Here is a 20,490-nt window from a genome sequence, read left to right as displayed (position 1 = left end):
CGTGCCACGGTGGGGTCCCCTGGCACGTCCCACCGCAGTGGGAGATGGGCTTTGGCAGGCTGGGGTAGGGCTTGGCTGAGTGATGTTCACAGCCTGAAGCATCCCCATTACAGCTGTAAAAAACTTGAGGATGTGCATTCTCTAAGGAGACCTGACTCTCAGACAGCTAAAGATAGGCACTTCTTCACACACCACCAGCTCTAGATAGACTGTCAGCAGCAAAGTATATCAGTGCTTTTGATTTGGTCCCTGGCTACCATGTAGTTAAATGAGGACCTAGAGATGAAAAAGGAGTGCCCTGGTGACATCCTGTGAGTGATTTCATCTCAGCAGAATGCTTCTCCAGGCCAGGAATGCAGCAGACCTTAGTCAAGGCAGGGAAAGCTCTCTTTGCCAGGAAAGGCTGCTGTGCCAGTAGATGACATAGAAATGGATAGAGATATTATTATTGGGTGACTGCAGGAAAAATGTGTTGGTGGAGGGGAAGCTCTTTTCATGGTTTTCGTAGATAACACAATTTTTTTCAGGTTGGTCTGTAGAAATGGCCTTTTTCAACCATTGAAAAAGTAAATTGGTTGTCCTCAAGGTTTTTTTAAGTCTCGTCTGATCTTTGCAGGATGGCTTGTGGACTAGCATGCAGTGCGATTGCACTGAAATAGGTAATGGTACCAGCACACTGTGGCACATAATTTTCTCTGCTTCCTCATCACAATTTTTCATCCAGCATGGCAATGGCCACCTCCTCATGAGACCAGATGGAAGGCATTCCACATTTCATGTATAAAAGCAACAGCTGAGCACCTTTTGGAGGACAACTGCTTTTTGGCGACAATACAGTTTTCATCACGCACACTGAAGATTAATTTCAGGATCTCTGCATTATTTTTCTGTGAGTTTATGATTGCTTTGGAATAAATATCAATCTGAAAACATCAACAATCAAGACTGAGAATGTGTTGGCTGCCCCTGGAGCTTCAAGAGTAAATTGTCCTCTCTGTGTTGTTGGATGACTGCTCTCTGTTTTGGGAAGGTAGCTACCATATTCTGCTAACTGATTGAACATCTATGGTAAAACAAGGACCTAACACTGAAAACCAAAATATGCATTGACCCTGCATACATTTGGCTGTACTGTTGTGGAATTGTGAGACTGGGGTAGTCTACAGTAGGCATGGTGAAGTGGTCCGTACCGTTGATACCGCAAGCTGGGAAGATGCTGCTGGCAATAGCCCACACTCGAAGAGTCTGTTAAATGAAGAAGCTGAGAGGCTGAAGAAAGGTACTGAGATAAAAGCAAGTAAAAAAAGATCAATAGCCACCCTCTGGTCTCATGGACTCTTGTCTCGTTAAGGAGTACTGTCATTTTGGTGCTCCACAGCCATTTGTGATGTGACAGGATGTATTATACAGCTAAACTAGTGGAGTAATTTACAGCAGTGCTTCTTGAGATGGATGCATGCCACTCATACCTATATCTGAATATAAGCGTGACTTTAAAGAGGGCTGGGATAGACCTACGGAGGCACAAATCTGCCAGGAATGCAGACAGCCTGCATTGCCAGAGCACTCATGACAGAAATTTAAGTTTTCAAATTCTTACTTGCCTGGGTGCAAGAAAGTTGAAATCATTCACATGATAGAGGAATCCTTTACTTGCACTAACATAGTAACTTGGTGCCAAGTATCACACCACTTATTCTTTTTTATGGGAAGTGGTGGAAAATTGGAAGAAGAGACTATGAGGTCTGTTCCATGTTTGATGGAGCCGTTGTTTGGAAAATCCCAGTAAAAATTAATTTCCCTGGGAGTACAGAGAAACTAGCAGTGTATACTCTGATCATGCACTGGCATCACAGGATGCTATATTGCATGCAGCTGTGCTATATGCGTGTGTACATGAAGCACACATGAGCACAGTTTGGGAAGCACCGAACTGGAGACAAGCCGACAGATTAACAGTGAAAGTCACAGAGTGACTACATCAGTCTTGATTTTATCAGGAGCAAAGCTACAATGCGATGGCACTAACTGGTTGTTAGCCCCAGGGCAGGATGCTGCTTGGGGTCTTCCACCACTCAAGGCTGTGGTGGAAACCACCCTGTATGTGGAACATCCTGACATAACAGCAGCTTTTTTTTTTTTTTTTTTTTTTTAAGAGATCATAATAGGTTTTAAGAAAATAGAATAACAGAACTTCTATTGCTTGCTTTGGGCATGCATAGCTACTATTTTCTTTGCTTGTATAGCTAGACCCTAGTACATCATATTATGGTTTTCACAGTTGCTATTTAAATACATTTCTTTTGCACAGTATGTTACTGGAATTAATTAAAATAGCAAATCCTCCTGGGAGCAGTAGAACTAGCGAGGCCTGATCCCTGGGTGATTCCTGCTCTCCCTGTTGTCTTCCGTACCCCCACCGGCAGGTGCCGGGGCTGCCGGGAGAGCTAACGCCTGGCTGCTGCCTCTCCCCTGGTGCAAGCACAGGTTCTGATTTCTGTAGCCTCTGTGAAGCCACTGATTTAATTTTTTTTTGGTGAACCTTCAGAAAACCTTTTTGTGAAACCTGCATATCTGAGACTTGATTTTCCCGTTCTGGATGGGGAAATCTGGCTAATGCTTTAGAAAGTCATTGCATGGGAAGTGGGAAGCAGGTGATCAAATGGCAGAAACTGTGTAATAATTGTTAAAAAAAACCCCAACCCACTGCACTTCCTGAATGTCTCCTAGCTGAGAACCTCAAACCGCTTTGCAAATATGGAATCCGCGGGTTCTCACTTAGGCAATGCCATTTGCCTGAGGAAGCGTAGCTGGAGCTGATCCAGGAGCTGGCAGTGCCTTTTGCAATCTCCAGAGATAAATGGCTGCAAGAATTGCCCCATGTTTATGCAGATCCTACTGAACAATGAGTTTCTGCCTTCTAGGGCATATGCTGAGGTGCCCAAGTTCATTCCTAACATGTGAGTGTGGTGATCCACCTTTGCTAATTACCCAGCTGAGAAGAAGGGTTAATTAACTGGGTGGAGAACTGGATTAATATGGCTATACTGTTTCTGAAATGTGAACCAGTGCCCTTGCATGGGGTAGCTCTGAGGACATACTCGTCCATCAGTTGTTTGGCAATTTTGCACCTTCTGTTAGGCTTTTTCTCCTTTCAGTACACTTGAAATAGATGGTGGATGGATCGCTGAGGATGAATTTCATGAAGAAGTACTAAAAAAGAGAGAAAACAAAGAATTCTTGAGGCACATACAGGAGGGGTGAAAGCAGAACCCCTTTTTAAGATCTCAGCAAAAATATTTTAACATAACATGATGTGTTAGGAGAGAGAAGAAAGGATTTTAAAAACACATTGAAAAAGTAATTTGTTGTGACAATGGAGGCCTAATTGTCTTCCCATCTGAAAATAAGGTCCTTTTTGCTCTGTTCTCTTAAAAAAAAATAATAAAAAAAAATAATTGGCAACATTACACATATTGTTTTAAGTGAGGTTCTTCCAGTTTCTCTTTATCTGCCTTAACATCTATTTTGTCTGCTTGTTTATAGTCATTCTAGGAAGTCTCTGAAGTGCTATAGAAATAGAAGGATGCTCCTAAATGAGAGGAAATCAGTTGATAAAAATAGCTGTTGTAAAAAAGAATGATTTGGAGCGCTCTGCTATAACCACTTATGCAGGTGGAAATGTTTCTAGGAGTGTGAGGAAATGACCGTGTGTCACAGCCACAGGAAATGCTGGTTTATTTATTGGCTTTGTCACAGTAGCCTTTTGCAGATAGGACTGAGTCAGAGACAGCTTTATGGAATGAGCCAGCAGGAAATCGCCTTCCTTAGAAGAAGGAAATCACATTATCCTTTAATAATAAGTAGGAAGAGGTCCCTGCAGTCACAAAATCTGGAGAGACTTGTTTTGTTGAAGGTTATGACTGAGACATTCAAAGGGACCGAAGGAAGTTAAGCACTTTCAATCTTAAAGGTTTTTTTGGAGTGGGGTTCTGTTCTTTATTTTCCCTCAAAGGCAACCAACCCATACCTAACTCCTTACCCCCTAAATCCTCTGGAAATAATTCTCAGCCATTGGTTTATCTCATAGTTGTGATTTACATAAGCTCAGATTATTGTTACTGTTTTCCCTGTACAATTGTAAAGGAGAAAAAGAGAAATCTATGTTTTTGAAGCAGAAAGCAAAACCACCTCTCTGAGAGCGGTACTTTGGGTTTGTCCCATGAGAGTCAGTGACAACAGATACTCTCCACAGTGCTCTTTTCAATGTGATGGGACCTCATGTGTGGTTACTAAGGGGATTGACTGTAACTTTAAGTAAGACTGGCGGTATTTTCATAACTCCACCATGGTGCTCACCAGTGCATTTACTCCCTTCAAGAGACTTATTGTAGCTATGTTGTAGAGCTAAACTCTGCAATTTTAGAGCAAGGGGTTTTGCAAGTGTCTCAGAGACAGTATCAGTTGACAAGGATTTATGCCTTTCTTTTCTCCTGTGATGAGCCATCCAGACTCTCAGAGTAACACAGCAAAAAGACATTGAAATGTATAAAATGTTAAAACAAGACTTCTTAAATAGCAGAAGCTTATGTTGCAGATTTTCATCTGCAGAATAGGGAGATGGTTGACACAATTTTTACCGACTGTGTTATGATTTTGTTGCACTTGGTTAGTTTGCATATTTGATATTTTTTCCCACTGAAGGCTTATTCATACTCTGTTTTGTACCATTCTTCTCCAGATAGAATCCTCTCCCTGCTACCTGCTGACTGTAAGGATCATCCGGATGAGAAACCTCCAGCGAGTGGATGCCTGTAAGTATCTCCATTCTTAGTGGTATCTCAGGGTGCAGGCAACAAGTTTTCTTTTATAATTGTCTAGCAAGATGCCATGATTAAATACCCTGAAATGACTGTCAAAAAATGTGTTGACTGAGAGCTGGATGCCCTTTCCCTTCCAACACTTGTGCAGCAGTCTTGCAGTTGTGCAAGCATGTGAGTCATGTGGCAGGAAAGTGGTGCGAAGTTGAGAGAGCAGGAAAGGAAAACATCACTGTTTAGTTAAAGGACATGGACTATCCACATGTGCAGTGAGGAGATGCATTTAAGAGGCATTTCACAGAAAACAGACAAGTTAACAGTTCGTTTTGTTTGAATCAATACAGCTACGTGACCACTTGTGAAAGGATGCTGAAACTAGCTCTAGGGTGAGCGTGGAAGGGAAATGGTGTAACCCTGCCATCTCTCTTGATTGTCTTGTTTCGCTGTGAGTGGCAGCAATCCATACTATAGTCTCTTGCACAGGAAGAGCCAGGGAAGATGTTCTGAAAGACAAAGATCTGGATTTACCATTCAGTACCATTCCCATCTTACCCTGGGGTTGTCACATGTTTTTCTGGAAGGTATATCAGAGGACTTCCCTGTGTCACAGCTCTGAGTGAGGGATATACTAGCCATATCTTAGGTCATGTCATTGGGTCGCACTCTCTTTCCTCCTGGTCCATGGCTGTGGCACACGTCTGATGATGCAATAACACAGAAAGGTTTCATCAAGGACTCATCTCAGATCTTCTGCACGTCAGGCGGCAAGTCAAAATCACAAATAACTAGGTTGTAGAGAGAGATTGTGCAAGCAGAACTGAAGTAATATTTTGCATTAAATACACAGCTGACTAGTTTGCCTGCATCTACTCATATAATTAAGGATTGTTTGATATGCCTTGTATCTCAAAGTACAGTTAAGATACAAGAAAGACGAATCATATCAGCAGAACAGAGTACTTTGCCAGCCAAACAGCCAACAGTCATTGATCTCCAATGATAAACCTAAACTCATGCAGTAGTCATACAGAATTACTTCAAAAACATTTTAAATTCAGTATCGTGACTTCTAGGATCTTCTTCAAATCATTATTATCTGCATAGAATTTCCCAGATTAAAAACAAAACAAACCAAAACCAAACAAAATAACCCACCCACCCCACCCACCCCAACCCACCCAAACAGTCATACGGAATCAAGTCAGTGATTATACGATATAAAGTCAATGCTTATACAGTTCTCTGAGGGGGATATATGTGGTAGGTCCACTGCCAAAGCCTCTGACACTTGACGAAATGGAGTAACACAAGAAACTGTAGAAAGGCACCAACTATTATGACAGATCTGAAACAACTTTTACATCCAGAGGGACTAAATAGGCTACAGGCCTTAAGAGTGGAAGGGAAATTATTGAGGAGGACATGGACGCTGTCTCTACTAAAAGGAATAGGAGGGAGAAGGTGAATAAGGAGTCATTTTTCACTATTTTTCACAATGTGAGAATAAAGGGTCACCTGGTAAAATTATCAAGCAGGAAGTTTAAAATGAATAAAAGGAATATACAAGTAAACTATGGAACTCATTGTCACGGGAATGTATGAATGTTAAAATCAACCTGTTCAAAAAGAAGTTATTCATGGAGTATAAGTCTAGCAAGGGTTATTAAACATGGTATTCCCAATGCAAACTCTGGTTTGGGAGATCCTTACTCTGGCATTGCCTGAATGATGCAGGATGGATCAGGTGCAGTATTGCTCTCTAGAATTAGCTTGTTTCTTCTACTCTGGAGCAAGGTGTAGAAGGGCTATTACCTGCCAGAGTAATATCGAGAATTTATTTTTTTACATCAAAAGTCTAATATTTTTTCTTCTGTCTCTTCCTTGGAAAAAAGCTAAACTCTTCCAGATGAGACTTTCCCAAAATGCCCAGTCCACGACAGACACGCTTCGTGGAAATGCATAGACTGAATTCTGGAATTTGACAAGTAGTAGGCAGTTAAAAGACAGAAGGAGGGCAGCCTTAAATCTAATTCTTAAATCAACTCTGTCTATAAATGAAATAAAGACAAGCAACTTCCTTTGCAAGGAAAAGGTGCAGATGACACACTTTGTTCCTCCTTCAGAGAGAGACTGATGTGCCTAAGCAAGGCAAATGTGTAAGACAGCCAGCCTGGCCAGGCTGACTAGACCTACTCTTACTGGGGAGACAATGTTTTCAATGCTAGCAGTCTCCTGGCAGCCTGCTGCAACATGCATCATCATCATACTTTCTGCGTTGTTCATGAATGCAATAGAACAGAACAGAATAGAATAGACTATTTCAGTTGGAAGGGACCTACAATGATCATCTAGTCCAACAGCCTGACCAATTCTGGGCTGACCAAGTTAAAGCATGTTATTAAGGGCATTGTCCAAATGTTAAACACTGACAGGCTTGGGGCATCAACCACCTCTCTAGGAAGCCTGTTCCAGTGTTTGACAATCCTCTCGGTAAAGAAATGCTTCCTCATGTCCAGTCTAAACCTCCCCTGGCACAGCTGTGAACCATTCCCATGCATCCTATCACTGGATACCAAAGAGCTCAGCACCTCCCTCCCTACTTCTCCTCCTCAGGAAGCTGTAGAGAGCAATGAGGTCTCGCCTCAGTGTCGTCTTCTCCAAACTAGACAAGCCCCAAGTCCTTAGCTGCTCCTCATAGGACATTCCTTCCAGCCCTTTCACCAGCTTTGTTGCCCTCCTCTGGACACATTTCAGGGACCTTCACATCCTTCTTAAACTGTGGGGCTTTTAATACTGCTTATTGTTTATCTGTACCCACGGGATTGATAAAGACTCAGGTCTGTCTCCTAGACCATAATGTGAAGTGGGCATGCATGTAAGGATAGCAGGAGGCAAAGGGATATAGTAGGCAACCAAAATGTCTGAAGTGAAAAGACATCCCTGGGATTCATGATTCTCAGAGTCATCAGTCTGCAAAGCCTGTTGTGCTATCTCTGTGAGGGAAACAGATGCTACTGTGGTAATTTCTGTTGTTTCCACCTATGGGCTTAAACATAGAGGAGAAAGGCAGCCTGTAGCAGCCCTTTTCCTCCCCTTTGGGATTTTGTTCCTTAAGGAAATAAAGGAGAAGAGGGGAATGTTGCATTCCCCTGGCACACAGGACATCGCAACTTTGGCTGTAGCCATTTGTGACATACTTTAATTTAGGTGCCTTTGAGAAATGAGATGGAATATCCTTTGCTAACCTTCTCCTGGTGCGTTTCTGGAGAGAGACTCTCTTCCTGGAGGTGGCACTAAGTTAAGATCCAATGTCTAATTCAATGAGTGCCTTCTGGAGGGAGACTGTCATCTACTCACTGGAGGCAAGGCAGAGATGGAGACCTTTTGCAGTTGTTCTCAAAAGGTGGAGGAGGCTCCCAGCCCCCTCTCATCAGAGAGCAGCTGAGGGTTAGCGTGTGTGTGTGCATGCACACATGAGCACAGGAAAGCTTGCTGGTTGAGAAACTAAAGAAAGTGGCTGACTAAAAGAGGAAATTCTCACCCTCTTTTACACACAAAATTGCTGTTATCTGTAACTCACGCAAGGAAGACTAGAAACTGCCTCCTATTCTAGCTCATCTTATGGTCTGTGCTTTTTCTCTCTCAGAAGAATATCTTGGAAAGAGTTACATTACATCAGGCATTTCTGCTTTTAAATAACTCGTACTTGCTGTTGGTACCTCACAATAACCTTTCCAGTGTCATGCAGCACCACCAACTTTGCCACATTAACAGTTGTTTTGCGTCTTTCCCTACCCAGTAAGCCAGGCTGATTGCTACGTGTCGTTGTGGCTGCCGACTGCGACATGTGAAAAGTCCCGCACTAAAACTGTGAGAAACTCCAACAATCCAGTGTGGAATGAAACCTTCTACTTCAGGATCCAGAGTCGGGTCAAGGTAAGGAGCCAAAGTTGTCTGCTTGAAGCAGCCTGAAGATTTTGTGCACAGTGGGTCCTATCTATCTCCTGAACTGCGCCCAGGAATTGTTTAAGAGGCAGCACATGAAAAGCACATGTTCAAAGTGTTTAACAGCAGAGATGACTGAGTTCCCATGCCTGTTTGATGGTGCTGTTTAGGAGGGCCAGAAACTGAGCTTGAAGTTTTAGGGAAACTAGAGACTCATATGAATCAGTGCAAGATGGATAGAGAATTTGGGAGTTAACTAAGCTGTCGTGTAGGTATAGCCAATGTATTACTAATGTTGCAGCAATTAAACTGAATTAGGGAAGAATGAATATTCAATTTACAGTATGTTTTTCCAAAGGGGGATGATACTTAATTTCTCCACTTTTCTTCTCAAGCACACCCCCAACACTCCTTCTTCCCTAGAGCTAATGATGTCCAGACTGTAGAAACTATAACAAAACCCTTCTCCCTCTTTTTCCAGAACATGCTGGAGCTGACAGTGTACGATGAGGATTTTGCTACTCCGGATGACCATCTCCTCTGTGCACTCTTTGATATTGCTAAACTTCCAATTGAAAGAACAGTGCTCCTGTGTTTTAAGCCCAGCCCAAAGGTGAGAGCAAAAAATAAAGCAACTAAGAAACCAGTGGAGAGTTATGCAACATTTTCAAAATCTTGGGGTGAGCTTTCTGAATCTGCCGTGGATGACTTATCCAAATAATGGGTACGTGAATTGCCATTTAGATTATAAACACAAAAAATGTGTAAAAAATTTGGATTTGAGAGCCTGAGCCCCTCCTCCCAGTATTTTTATAAATTATTAAAAAGCATATGACTGAAACAGTGCGGTAGCTAGGGGAGGGATCTGACTGTGAGCTCTCTGAGCAACACCAAGGCTGCACAGCTGTTGCAGGGTGAATAATTTGTAATTTTTTCCCCCATGTAATTCATAGTCACTACTCCCTACCCCTTCGTTTGTATCTACTTTCACCCCAAAGGCAAAGCTGAAGCTACCCCTACATGTATCCCAGCACTGTCCTCTGCAGCGATACCTCAGCTAGAGCTGAGCCTGCTGACTCGTCTGTCAGAATTAGTGTGAGTTTGGAGCTCTGAATGACTGATTTAGTATGTTTCTCAGTTTCCCATCTATAAAATGGAAAAAACCAGTTCATTCCCTTTGAGGTCTATGGATGAGATCAGTGAAATATCTCACATGCAACTTCTTGCTACCATGGGCAGATTGCTTCTGGTACCCAAACTAGGTCAGTCACAGCTAGCTCATACATATCAACACTGCCTTACAGAGGGTTGCATAACTGTAACTCTGAATCACTCAATAATACCAGTCTCTGTTTATTATGTTAAAGTGATGGGTGTAAAGCATCTTTAACTTCCAAGCTATTAGCAAGGACAGTAAATCACAGCAGGACAGTGCCAGGAATAGTTAGGAGAAAAAGGTAGAATTCAGAAGATAGAGCAAGTTGCAAATTGTCTTTCCGGAGCAGCTTCACACTGAGAGATAAAAGTACGGGTTGTTTTGATGATACCTTGAAGAAGGAAGGAGGTGAGGAAGGAATCATTAAACTATCTGGTTTGAAATGTTGTTTCAGACTTTCCAGCTTGAAATATTTATTACAGGCTGTGCACTGCAACCAATTACCTCAATATTGCATACCAGGGACCTGGGTTTAGACAAGGGAGCAAGCATTATGTAACTACTTAATTTAATTTCTTGTTCTTGCTTTCAGGCCAAGGAAGAGCTAGAGGTTGAATTCAAGTTGGAAGCCGCGTAAGTGATATACAGATTATTATAAAAATGCAAAAGTCATTAAATATTAAAACAAATAAATAACATTAGATCTCACATTTTGTGGGATTTCTGTAAAAATTGCCAGACTTCTCCTACATCATTACTGCAGTCTCAGATGCCCGGCTGATCCCTTCAGTCAGTTTGTTCCATAGTTTAGTTGCTTTCAAAGACACACCTCCCAGCATTGTCTCTTCTATCCACAATGTTGCATTTGTCTACCTGGGAACATTTCAGAAGACTTTCTGAGTGTGTGTGCATGTGCTTGTGTATGCATGCATATCTATCAATCTTTCTGTGCCTGTTTTAGCTTATGTTTTGGACAGACTCCTAATGTTGAACCATCCTGGTTAGGTTTCCAGTATATCTCTGACTCCTTCAATTTTCCCTTGCAGCTCTGTTTTGGTTCTAGTAATTCTGTTTTCTTTCTGCCCAACACAATGACAATGTGTTGGAAGCTCTAGTGCAGTGCTTTTCCTCCAGCTTGGTCAGCCTGCCATCCATATGAATCAGTATTTTTGTCTCTTGTGTTGCCACAAGGTAACTAAGGCATGGCAGAAATAAAGTGAACAGCCTAAGGTCAGCCCTCTAACTAGTGGGGAGCCAAGACCAGAATTCAAGTCACCCTACACCATTTCCTGACCTGAATGATCTGGAAAGCTTTTTTTTCCCCTTTGTAATTGGTACCCACTGCCCTATGCCCCTTTGATTGTATTTGTATACCAGCAAATACATAGAATTGGGCTTCCCAGTGGGGATATGCTGGCATATTAGCATGTTACCACTGAAACACATGTACTTTACACGTTATAGTGAGGAGAAGAATTTGACTGACTAACCATAGATTCCATTTTAGAGGATCATCAGATTGCACTGCAAAGTAGCAAGTCCCATCAGAGCAGTGCTCAGTCCAAGCAAGTATGGAAAGGAGCTTGTTACGTACCTGCTGAGGTCCCCCTGGCTGTCATTCTTCTACATGGGGAGAAAGGGCAACACCCTGGGCAAGGATGAGTGGGCGTTTGTTTGGTCTAAAAAATCCATGTTTTTCATTTTGTTTCCCAGTTCTGGTCCTCATGAAGCCATTGCTACCAATGGAGTCCTGGTGGTATGTGTGTTTTTCCCAAGAAATTTTATGTAATTATCAAGGGGAAGGGAGGGTGGGGGTTAGAGAAGTCAGTAGGCCAGTTCTTTCTCTTTTTTCCCTCTTTCGTATTTAGATACTTTGACAATGGAATATTTTATTGTCGTCTTCATTGATGATATCCCATTATTTCCCATTTGTCCTATATGTTGACACACCACACACACACACACACACACACACAGAGCTTTCCTCTGGTACCAGTACTCCTTCAAAAAACGTACTGATGTCTATCAAAGCACACTGGTAAAAATACTGTGAAGCCACTTGCTGACAACCTACCCAGCCCTGTCCTCCCCTGGGAGATGACCCATGCTTGGTGGGTAACCTCAGCACTAAGTATTGACCTATTGTAATTACATTATGTGGAAGAAGAGTGAGTGCCATTAACAAAAAAGCAACCCAAAATGTTAATAGCAATGCTTCTTCAGAAAACTCTTTCTACTACTGACTCAGCAATGAGTCTTTTATCTATGTTTTCCCCAGTTTAACCCTTTGTATCTCTGCTGCTGTCCTGAAAATGCTCCTGATTTTCTTCCTTTGTATCTTCCTCTTACTGTGTATGTCATTGTCACTGAGGGATGCTCTACAACTCCCTCCAAAAGGTTTTTTTTTTTCCTTTTTGTTAGTGGCTACTGGGCAAAAGCCCAGAAATGCCAGGGAATTAGGCACTTCAGGGAACTAGACATGTCCAAAAGCTGAGCAATTCACAGCTCCCAGTAATGAGGTTGGGATGTCACGGTCTTTCTCACAGATTCCTGTTCTCTGTCTTTTACAGTGCCGTGAACTTTGCTGCTTGGAAGTTGAAGTGGCAGAGAAGATGCAGCAAAAATCAAGTAAGGTTATTGCTTTGTTATCTATCTACCAATAATTGCATGCTTACTGATGAGAGGATACCCCTTTCATATAATGTATTAGTGGAATAAACAATATTTACAGTATTCAGTGCAGTTAACACCAGGTAAGCACATTAGGTTGTTATAGACTTCAATGACTGCATCTTGTACTCCCTTAGGTATATGTAAATAAGGTCTATTAGACCTGCATTAAAGTTGAAATCCCAGTTCTGTATAACACCGAGAACATTCAGAGTCCCCTTACTATGAAAATAGCATCTGCTTTGCTCCTTTGCCTTTGTCACCAGTGCTCCCTTCAGAGCACTTTCCACTAGACAAAGCTATGGTCCAAACTATACAGCTCTGCTACCTGCACCTCACTTTTAATCAAGCCAGCATAATTTTTTGGTTAAATCATAGTGACATTTCTCACGAGCTTTGATTTGCTCTTTTAGAGAAAGAGCTTTCTCTCACCGTGAAGGGCTCCTTTGAGGGGACGCAGGATATCACGCTGGGCCCTGACGGAGTAGCCAGCCCATCGGGTCCCACCAAGTTCCACTATATCAAGTACGCAGAACCAACGCTGGATGTCATGTTGCCAAAGAAGAGGCGCTACCACCCTGTATGTTGGAAGTTGCCTTAATGATGAACTGACCATGAGTGCCTCTCTAGAAAGTGGGAGGAGGGGGAGAGGGTAAGCCCATTACTGTTTTTGTCCTAAAGCTTGTTTTTTTCCCAGTGGACCTGTAAGTACAGTACAGAGACGGGGTCCCCTGTGGTGATGCTGAATTCGCTGCCCATGGGAAGGAAAACGACCATTGCAGAGGTAAGCATCACTTCAGCTGTTAGGAATAAAAGGTCACTCAAGTAGAAACCATTCCCCATAATATTGTCCCAGATGGCTGCTAAGAGGGTCAGAAGCATTCTGATTTTTTTCTCAGACCTTGAACAAACAGGAGCTTTGTTTCTCCAGTTGTTTTCTCCACAGAAGCAGGTTGTCTCTCCATTAGTGTCCATTATGTGCCAGTAGTGGATACAGAGCCCAACAAGAATGTCAGAAAATATGATGGTTCCTTCAGTACATCTCTCCCTGTTTACCCAAAGACTCACACCCCTCCTTTGCTTAGTCCAAATGGAAAGTTGCTCCTTGGACACAAGCTAGGAAAAAGTCAATAAATCTGCCCTTCATAAACCATGTGCCTCAAGGGACAATATATTAAAATATATTAAAAATATTAGACATAGCATATGGATTTTAAAGAATGTAATGAGAATATTGAAATAGATGTATGTGCTGTATAATTTTGAATGAAATTAATAGAAGAAAAAGATCCTCACTAAAAAAAAAGTGTGTTTCTGCTAAGAAACATCTACAGATGTCCAGATTATTAGGGACAATCTTGTCCAAATATTAATTGTTATGCTGTGAAGACGTAGGAGAACATCAAATTTCAGGGCCATTAAAACATCTTCTCAGAACAGAGCACTTTTTGTCAGTTAATATGAAGGTTGCAATAAAAATTTTAAGACAGGATGAAGTCTTGGCAGAAGCAAATGCAGACTTGCAGTCTCTTCACTTTGAGACTGTGGCCAGGATGTCAAAGATCTGATGCAAAGATTAGAGCATAAAGAACGGGAAACGTACAAAAGCTGGTACTTCAGGGTGCTGCAGAAATCTTGTGAATAACACAGGAAACGGGACCTACTGCATGAGTCTCAGGAACCTCCTACACCAAGACTGTTAGTGGTTTCTGCAGCCTGGAAACATTTGGAATCTGTGGGTAGGCATGTTCCACTAACGATAAGTGAATGCTTTTGGAAATATATGCCAAGATATCAGACATTTAACTTTGCGATTGCCAGATCTTGCTGGGGTCTAAATCAAGCTCTTACCCCCAGACAGAAAGGGAAAAAAGAAATTTTAAAATTAAAATAGAATTACAGTACACATTCTTATTTTCCAGGAGAAAAGATTTGACTTGAATGTGAGAGCACAAAGCTGGTAAGAGAACTTCTATTCCTAAAGTCTTGGGTTATTGTTTTTGATATTGTTTTAGCCACATGGAAATGACACAAGCAGGCATTCTCAGTCTGAAAACTAGAATGTGCTTTTAATAAAACATAAAATATGCTCACAGTATATTATACATAATTAGCCTTAGGAAGATTTGGCTTTAATCAATAAATGTCAATAAATATGTATTTCCTTCTGCATTACCTCTTCCCTTCTCACCACAGAATATTATTTTTGAACAATGTCAGTCTCTGAAATTCACAAAAAGAACAAAGCTGACTAAAAAACCCAGAATAGACAAGAGTAAACATTAAATTTGAGCAGAAATGATGAACATTTTTTTAATTGTCAATATTCAGTAGTGAAAAACCTTGTATTCTGTTAAGTCCATTTATACTGTATATTGAGTAGAAACTAAGGTAGACAATGTGGCTAGTGATTTCACATCTATAGACATGCTCATTATTAAGCATGAAGATGTTTCATGTTATCCATAGCTGTGTGTAACACACAGAACTGGGCAAACTGATCTTTTTGTGTGTGTACCTGTCTAGGAAATAAATGGGAAAAATAACTTAATTTTGAATTCAGAGTTTTCTGTCATTTATTTCAGAAAGGCAAGTGATCAATGACAACAGGAAAACCAGTATTATTCCAGGACAGGAAAAATGCTTCCCGCTTATTTATTTTATTTCTAGAGAATTTTAAAAGCAGTTTGTTTGCATCTTGATTTACAATGGACAGTGGCTTTTGCAGCTCCACCTAACTCAATTCCCCTTGCATATCTTCATTTAATAATACATTTGTAATCATTTGGCTGATTTTATCCAGATCTGATGATGGAGAAATCTGATAAATAAATTTCATTACTAGTTTCTTTGAAATTATGGACTCAGTAGAAGAGAGAAGTTCTGTCACTGATAGAAAAAGTAAACCCTTGCCATTTTACAATGCCTGGCCTGAAGACACCATGCCAGATCTCTTGCCTATCGATGTCTTGTAGGCGCAGGGCAGGAAGAGACAGGAGAGAGGTTAGTGAGCAGAAGTGCACAAATGCCCAGGGAAATTATCTGCAACAGTGGCATTTTAAGGAATGACTTATTAAATTTCAAAACTGATGCAAATGAAATCTTCCTCTGAGGAATATTATGCTTTACAATGTTTAAGTCAAGGTTGATGTGAAATACAACTGCCAGCGTTGACCTGTGAGACAGCTTGTGCAAGTGCACACAGACCAGAGCAGCGGGGGTGAAATCCTGCCCCACTGAACTCGGTGACCCATCTCCATCCATCCAGGGGCTGGATGTCATCGAGGTCATCCCTCCAGCGAGCAGGGTTACCTGGCCACCCGTGCCTGGCAGGCGGGTTGGATGGGTTTCCTCCCCAGCGATGATCACCGCTAGAGGGGGATGCGTTCCCACTCGAGTTGCTCAAAACAGGATTTTTCCTTCACGTTGGAAATGCCAACATTTGAATATTTGGTTTATTTTAGATATAGAATGAGAAAATACACCATGAAATCACTTTTGACCATTTGCACAGATTTTCTAAACTTGTAATTATTTTAGTTTTAGAATATTCATTTAAATATTTTGTTTCATTTGTAAATACTGTACATTGTTTCTTCATCAGTTAGTAATAATGGGATATAATGCCACTGGGTAAGCTTGCTAATTAAAATAAGTTTTCTTACTTTTAAAAAGAGTTAGAATATTCTCTCTTGCTCCTGTCACATTGCATCACCCTGTTTGAAGGGAAGGGTGCTGTAGATTATCTTTGATCAAAGTCCTAAGTTTGATATGGCTGTGTTAATATCTAAAATATGTGTCTGTTTTTATCATAGTAAATGTTCTTGCCACCAAGACCTGGACATGCGCTTTGGGTTTGATTTGTGTTCAGAGGAGATGGCTTTCCTGGGGAAAAGAAAGAGATATGTAGCAAGTGCACTGAAAAATGTTTTTCACCTACAACAGGACCTGCAGGATTTTGAAGTATGTGTGTGTTGGGGGGTTGGGGGGTGGGGGGGTGGGTGCGTAGATCTTGAATTTCTAGTGCCTTCATGTACTCTTCTAGATGAGTAGTCAGGAAAATGGGCCATGTGTATCTGTTGTGCGGGTACCAGTTCGTCCATGTGTCCTCAGTACATTTGCTTCTGCTGCCAAGGTTTGTTATTGCAAGGAACACTAGTTGCAGTAATTCCATCCTTCATGACTGTCAATTTGGAATCTGTCAGATTTGAGGTGTGTTCATCCCTACCATCCTATGCTTTAACTGGCTTGGTTCAGAAATACTGTGTGCATGTTAAAAACATTACATAGCAAAGGGTTCTCCCCTTGTTCAAATTTTATCATTTTGTGAGAATTTAGGATAAACATCTCTGCGTGCTTCATATAATATCTTACTTTTCTTGCAGTTTTGAAATTTCTTAAGATAAATATAATTTATTTTGAAGCAACTTCACAATGCTGAAGAATAACAGCATTGATGAGGGTAGCTTAACAACACTGGCTGTGAACTGAGTGTATTTTTTCATGGGATTGGCATGTGGATTTTCATACAGTAGTAATAGATGTGCGAAATAAGAAAAAAGTGGCAAAGGAGTGGGAAATGTAGAGAAAATACATTGTTGCCTCCACAGAAGGATTTTTTCTTGTTCATCTGTGCCCCTGTTCGCCCTAGAGATGGGCAAGAACCCAGGTATGGGTTAATCTCTGAACCCATGTTTATCCAAAGGGAAGCAGCAGTAGCCATCATTACTTGGTTTTGGAGTCTTTCCTTCTGAAAATGGACCAGGGGTCTGAGATCGGGACCTGGGCTGGGTGTGGTGGCCAGACCCCGCCGCAATCTGGGATGCCATGTTGAATGCTGTCAGTGTGAACGTCCCATCCTCCTCTGCCCGACAGGTCCCCGTTGTGGCTATCATCACGACAGGTGGAGGACTGAAGTCAATGACAGGACTATACGGCAGCCTTATGGGACTCAAGAAATTAAATCTCCTGGACTGCGTAACATACATCAGTGGGTTGTCCGGCACCACGTGGTAAGCCAGCTTGTACAAGAGGCTTGACCAGGCCTTTTGAAGGTGATGCTGCTGTGGAGAAGAGCTTCTGAAAGCTGACAAGATGAGGAGATTTTCTTCAAACATCGTAGAAACAAGCTGTTTCTCAATAACAGGCCATTAAATATTAGCATCTGATGCACCATTTTTTTTATTATCAATTCTTTACTGTGCTTTTCAACTCCACATTTGCAGCAGTTAAATATGTATACGACAATTACACTTGTCAAAATGGTTTCTAAGAAAGTAGTTACGGTGGATGTAAGACTGTCCATAGCATCACACCTTTTCCTCTTTCCCCTGATGTCCCAGTTGTTGCTCCCAGTAACTTCTGAGACTGGCTCTGCTTTCTAACTGGTCACACAGAGGAAACTGCAGGACAGTGCACACTTACCCCTGCAACCTGTCAGTTTGGGAAAGGACTGAGTTCCCCTGCTCACAGGACCTATAACTGCCCAATATCTGATGGTTCCATGGTTGGTAAAATAGAGGATTCACACAGCAGCTCGTGTGAACTGATTTATGGTTATAGAAAACAAGCAAAGAAAATCTATAATTTTCTGCCTAATTTGTGTTTCAGAAATGTACCTATGTTCACACCTGGCAATTTTATCCCTTAAGCTGCTGACAGTTCTCTTTAACAATAAGTCAAGAACATTAAAAACTACCTTATTCTTCAGGGCCATCTTTAAAACAGTCATAGAAACTCTAGAGTGTTCATTCTACTGGATGGAGCAGCAAAACCGGACTATGTATTAGCAGAAGTGAATTCCTTAATGTAACCCCCTGTCCCCAAAGGCGCAAAATTTCAAGACTCTTTTTGCTCCTTTTGACTTTTGCTGTCTGTATTATCTTTCTCCAGGACCATGGCCAACTTATACAGAGATGCCTACTGGTCACAGAAGGACCTAGACTCGCATATTGGTGAAGCCCAGAAACAAGCAACCAAATGCAAGATGGGCTGTTTCTCTATGGATCGCATGAAGTACTACAACAAGCAGCTTTGTCAGCGGAAAGAAGAAGGATACAGGACATCATTTATAGATCTTTGGGGGCTCATGATCGAGTATTTACTAAATGATGGGGTATGATGTGTATTCCATTTCATAGAGAACCATTTATTTTTCTCTCAGTGAATGGAGAAGAAACTAGCCCATCATTTCAGAGAACCTACCTCAAAACAGAGTGGAGTTCTTCATGTCAACAAACTCCCAGATTTTTTACTTTCCTTTAATAGTCTGCCTAGGGAGAAATGCATCCTGTATGTTGTGGATGCAGCTGTTTGAACTCTGGCTGGTATTTACATAGAAGTGGAGGCAATCTCGGGCAGTCTGCCTAAGATGCAGATTATGCATGCAAAAAGAGTGCAAGATGCAAAGTAGGGCAATCTCAACAGTGTGAAAACTATCTGAAGAAAGCAAGGAACACCTAGAGTACTTAGTGATTTGCATCCACTGGCAGGTAACTTGATCTGCAGGTACTCTGGAGGCAAGTGCATATTTTACTTTTGCTGAGAAGGACTGCTCAGACTGTAGCTAGTTTAAGTGCTATAAAGTTTTACAAGCATTAACAAATTTGCTTTTCTATTATTTGAATATTCTACCCTTACAGTACAGCAGTCCACTCCCTCTTCTCTCCAGCTGGACCACTGTTCAAAGATGTGTGCTTTGGCACTTGGGAAGCGGGAAGGGACAAGTGGTTGAGGATTGACCAGAGGTGTGCTCCAGTGGGGGCAGGAATGCTTCAGTCATTCAGCCATTCATTTGGGTTTATTTTTTTTTTTTATATAAGTACATATATAGTATTATATGTCAACAGACAATAAATACATACAGAGAGGAACACTATATATTAAACAAAGGTATAAGCTGAATAGCTGCCTCTCGTTTAATCTCAGCTAGATGAGGTCCTCCTCACAATCTAGTCCAGCTTCTTTCCCTTTGAGCAGTGCTGACTATTGCTATGTAACCACTAACCTCTCTCTAATCTGCCAGAACTAGCTGCTCTTATATTTGTCAGTAGTTCATGAGATACTACTTTTTTTACAAACCTCTTCAATAAGAATATATGCTTTTCTAGAAGAGAAGCTGGGTGAGATGCAAATAATTTGCTGCCAAATTCAAGTCCCCGTGCAAGGCTGGACTGTGATAGCTGTTCTGTACTAAGAAAGGAAACTCAGTGCTGACATGCTCAAGGGCTTCCTTCAGCCCCAGGAGAGCAAGGACTGCTCACTATGCTCCTAATCCTAAGGGGCAGCTTGCCCCTTCTCCTACTTGCCAGGGCAGTACTTTCTAGTATGTACCGACATCTATGCAGAAATAGTTTTCCTTCTCCTCTTCTTTTTGTGAACCCATACACAAAGTCACGCTGGACCCTGGGAGACTGGTCCATCACCAGTGGGTGGGTGCCTGCAGTGCTCTGTGCAATGGAGCTGCTATGGCATGTCCTGCATGCTGGGGACAGAGCCACCTGACTCCTCCAGTGCTGGGGCCATCGAAAACACCATGCGTTGTTTCCATCTCTTCTCACTTAACTGTTTTTCTTCAAAAACAGAAAGATCCCCACAAACTTTCAGAGCAGCAAGAAGCACTGTGTGATGGCCAGAACCCACTGCCCATCTATGTGTCGGTCAGTGTCCGGGACAATTACAGCACCAATGATTTCAAAGGTAAGCATGAAGTTTCAGATCCTGTGGGGCTAGAATTGGCAACTGAATTCCTATGATTCATTCTTTTCTGCTTGGTAGTACTTGGAGAAAACAGTCCTGGTGTGTTAGTTGCTTTTTGGAAAAATAACCATCACCTCCATGCCTTACGATGTTAGTACAAGAACTTTTTGAGATCAGCATTTCACTGTCTAGACATACGCA

The 20,490-nt window shown here is 41.7% G+C and overlaps 1 protein-coding gene across 1 annotated transcript in view; it reads left to right on the top strand.

The window, feature by feature from the left end:
• LOC129206741 (uncharacterized) overlaps positions 1-20,490 on the top strand; it is a 54,604-nt gene that overhangs the window by 4,971 nt on the left and 29,143 nt on the right. The window contains exons 3-15 of the mRNA XM_054826520.1: positions 4,742-4,814; positions 8,620-8,756; positions 9,247-9,378; positions 10,514-10,554; positions 11,635-11,677; positions 12,492-12,554; positions 13,007-13,171; positions 13,289-13,375; positions 14,514-14,551; positions 16,407-16,554; positions 17,467-17,603; positions 18,484-18,706; positions 20,175-20,289. Coding sequence (XP_054682495.1) covers positions 4,742-4,814; positions 8,620-8,756; positions 9,247-9,378; positions 10,514-10,554; positions 11,635-11,677; positions 12,492-12,554; positions 13,007-13,171; positions 13,289-13,375; positions 14,514-14,551; positions 16,407-16,554; positions 17,467-17,603; positions 18,484-18,706; positions 20,175-20,289 — 1,402 coding nt within the window. The remainder of the gene's footprint in view (positions 1-4,741; positions 4,815-8,619; positions 8,757-9,246; positions 9,379-10,513; positions 10,555-11,634; positions 11,678-12,491; positions 12,555-13,006; positions 13,172-13,288; positions 13,376-14,513; positions 14,552-16,406; positions 16,555-17,466; positions 17,604-18,483; positions 18,707-20,174; positions 20,290-20,490) is intronic.

The sequence above is a fragment of the Grus americana genome, chromosome 5 (genome assembly GCF_028858705.1).
Source record: "Grus americana isolate bGruAme1 chromosome 5, bGruAme1.mat, whole genome shotgun sequence".
Lineage (NCBI taxonomy): Eukaryota > Metazoa > Chordata > Aves > Gruiformes > Gruidae > Grus > Grus americana.
The sequence above is the reverse complement of the archived record's forward strand: the minus strand, read 5'-3'. Positions and strand labels throughout refer to the sequence as shown.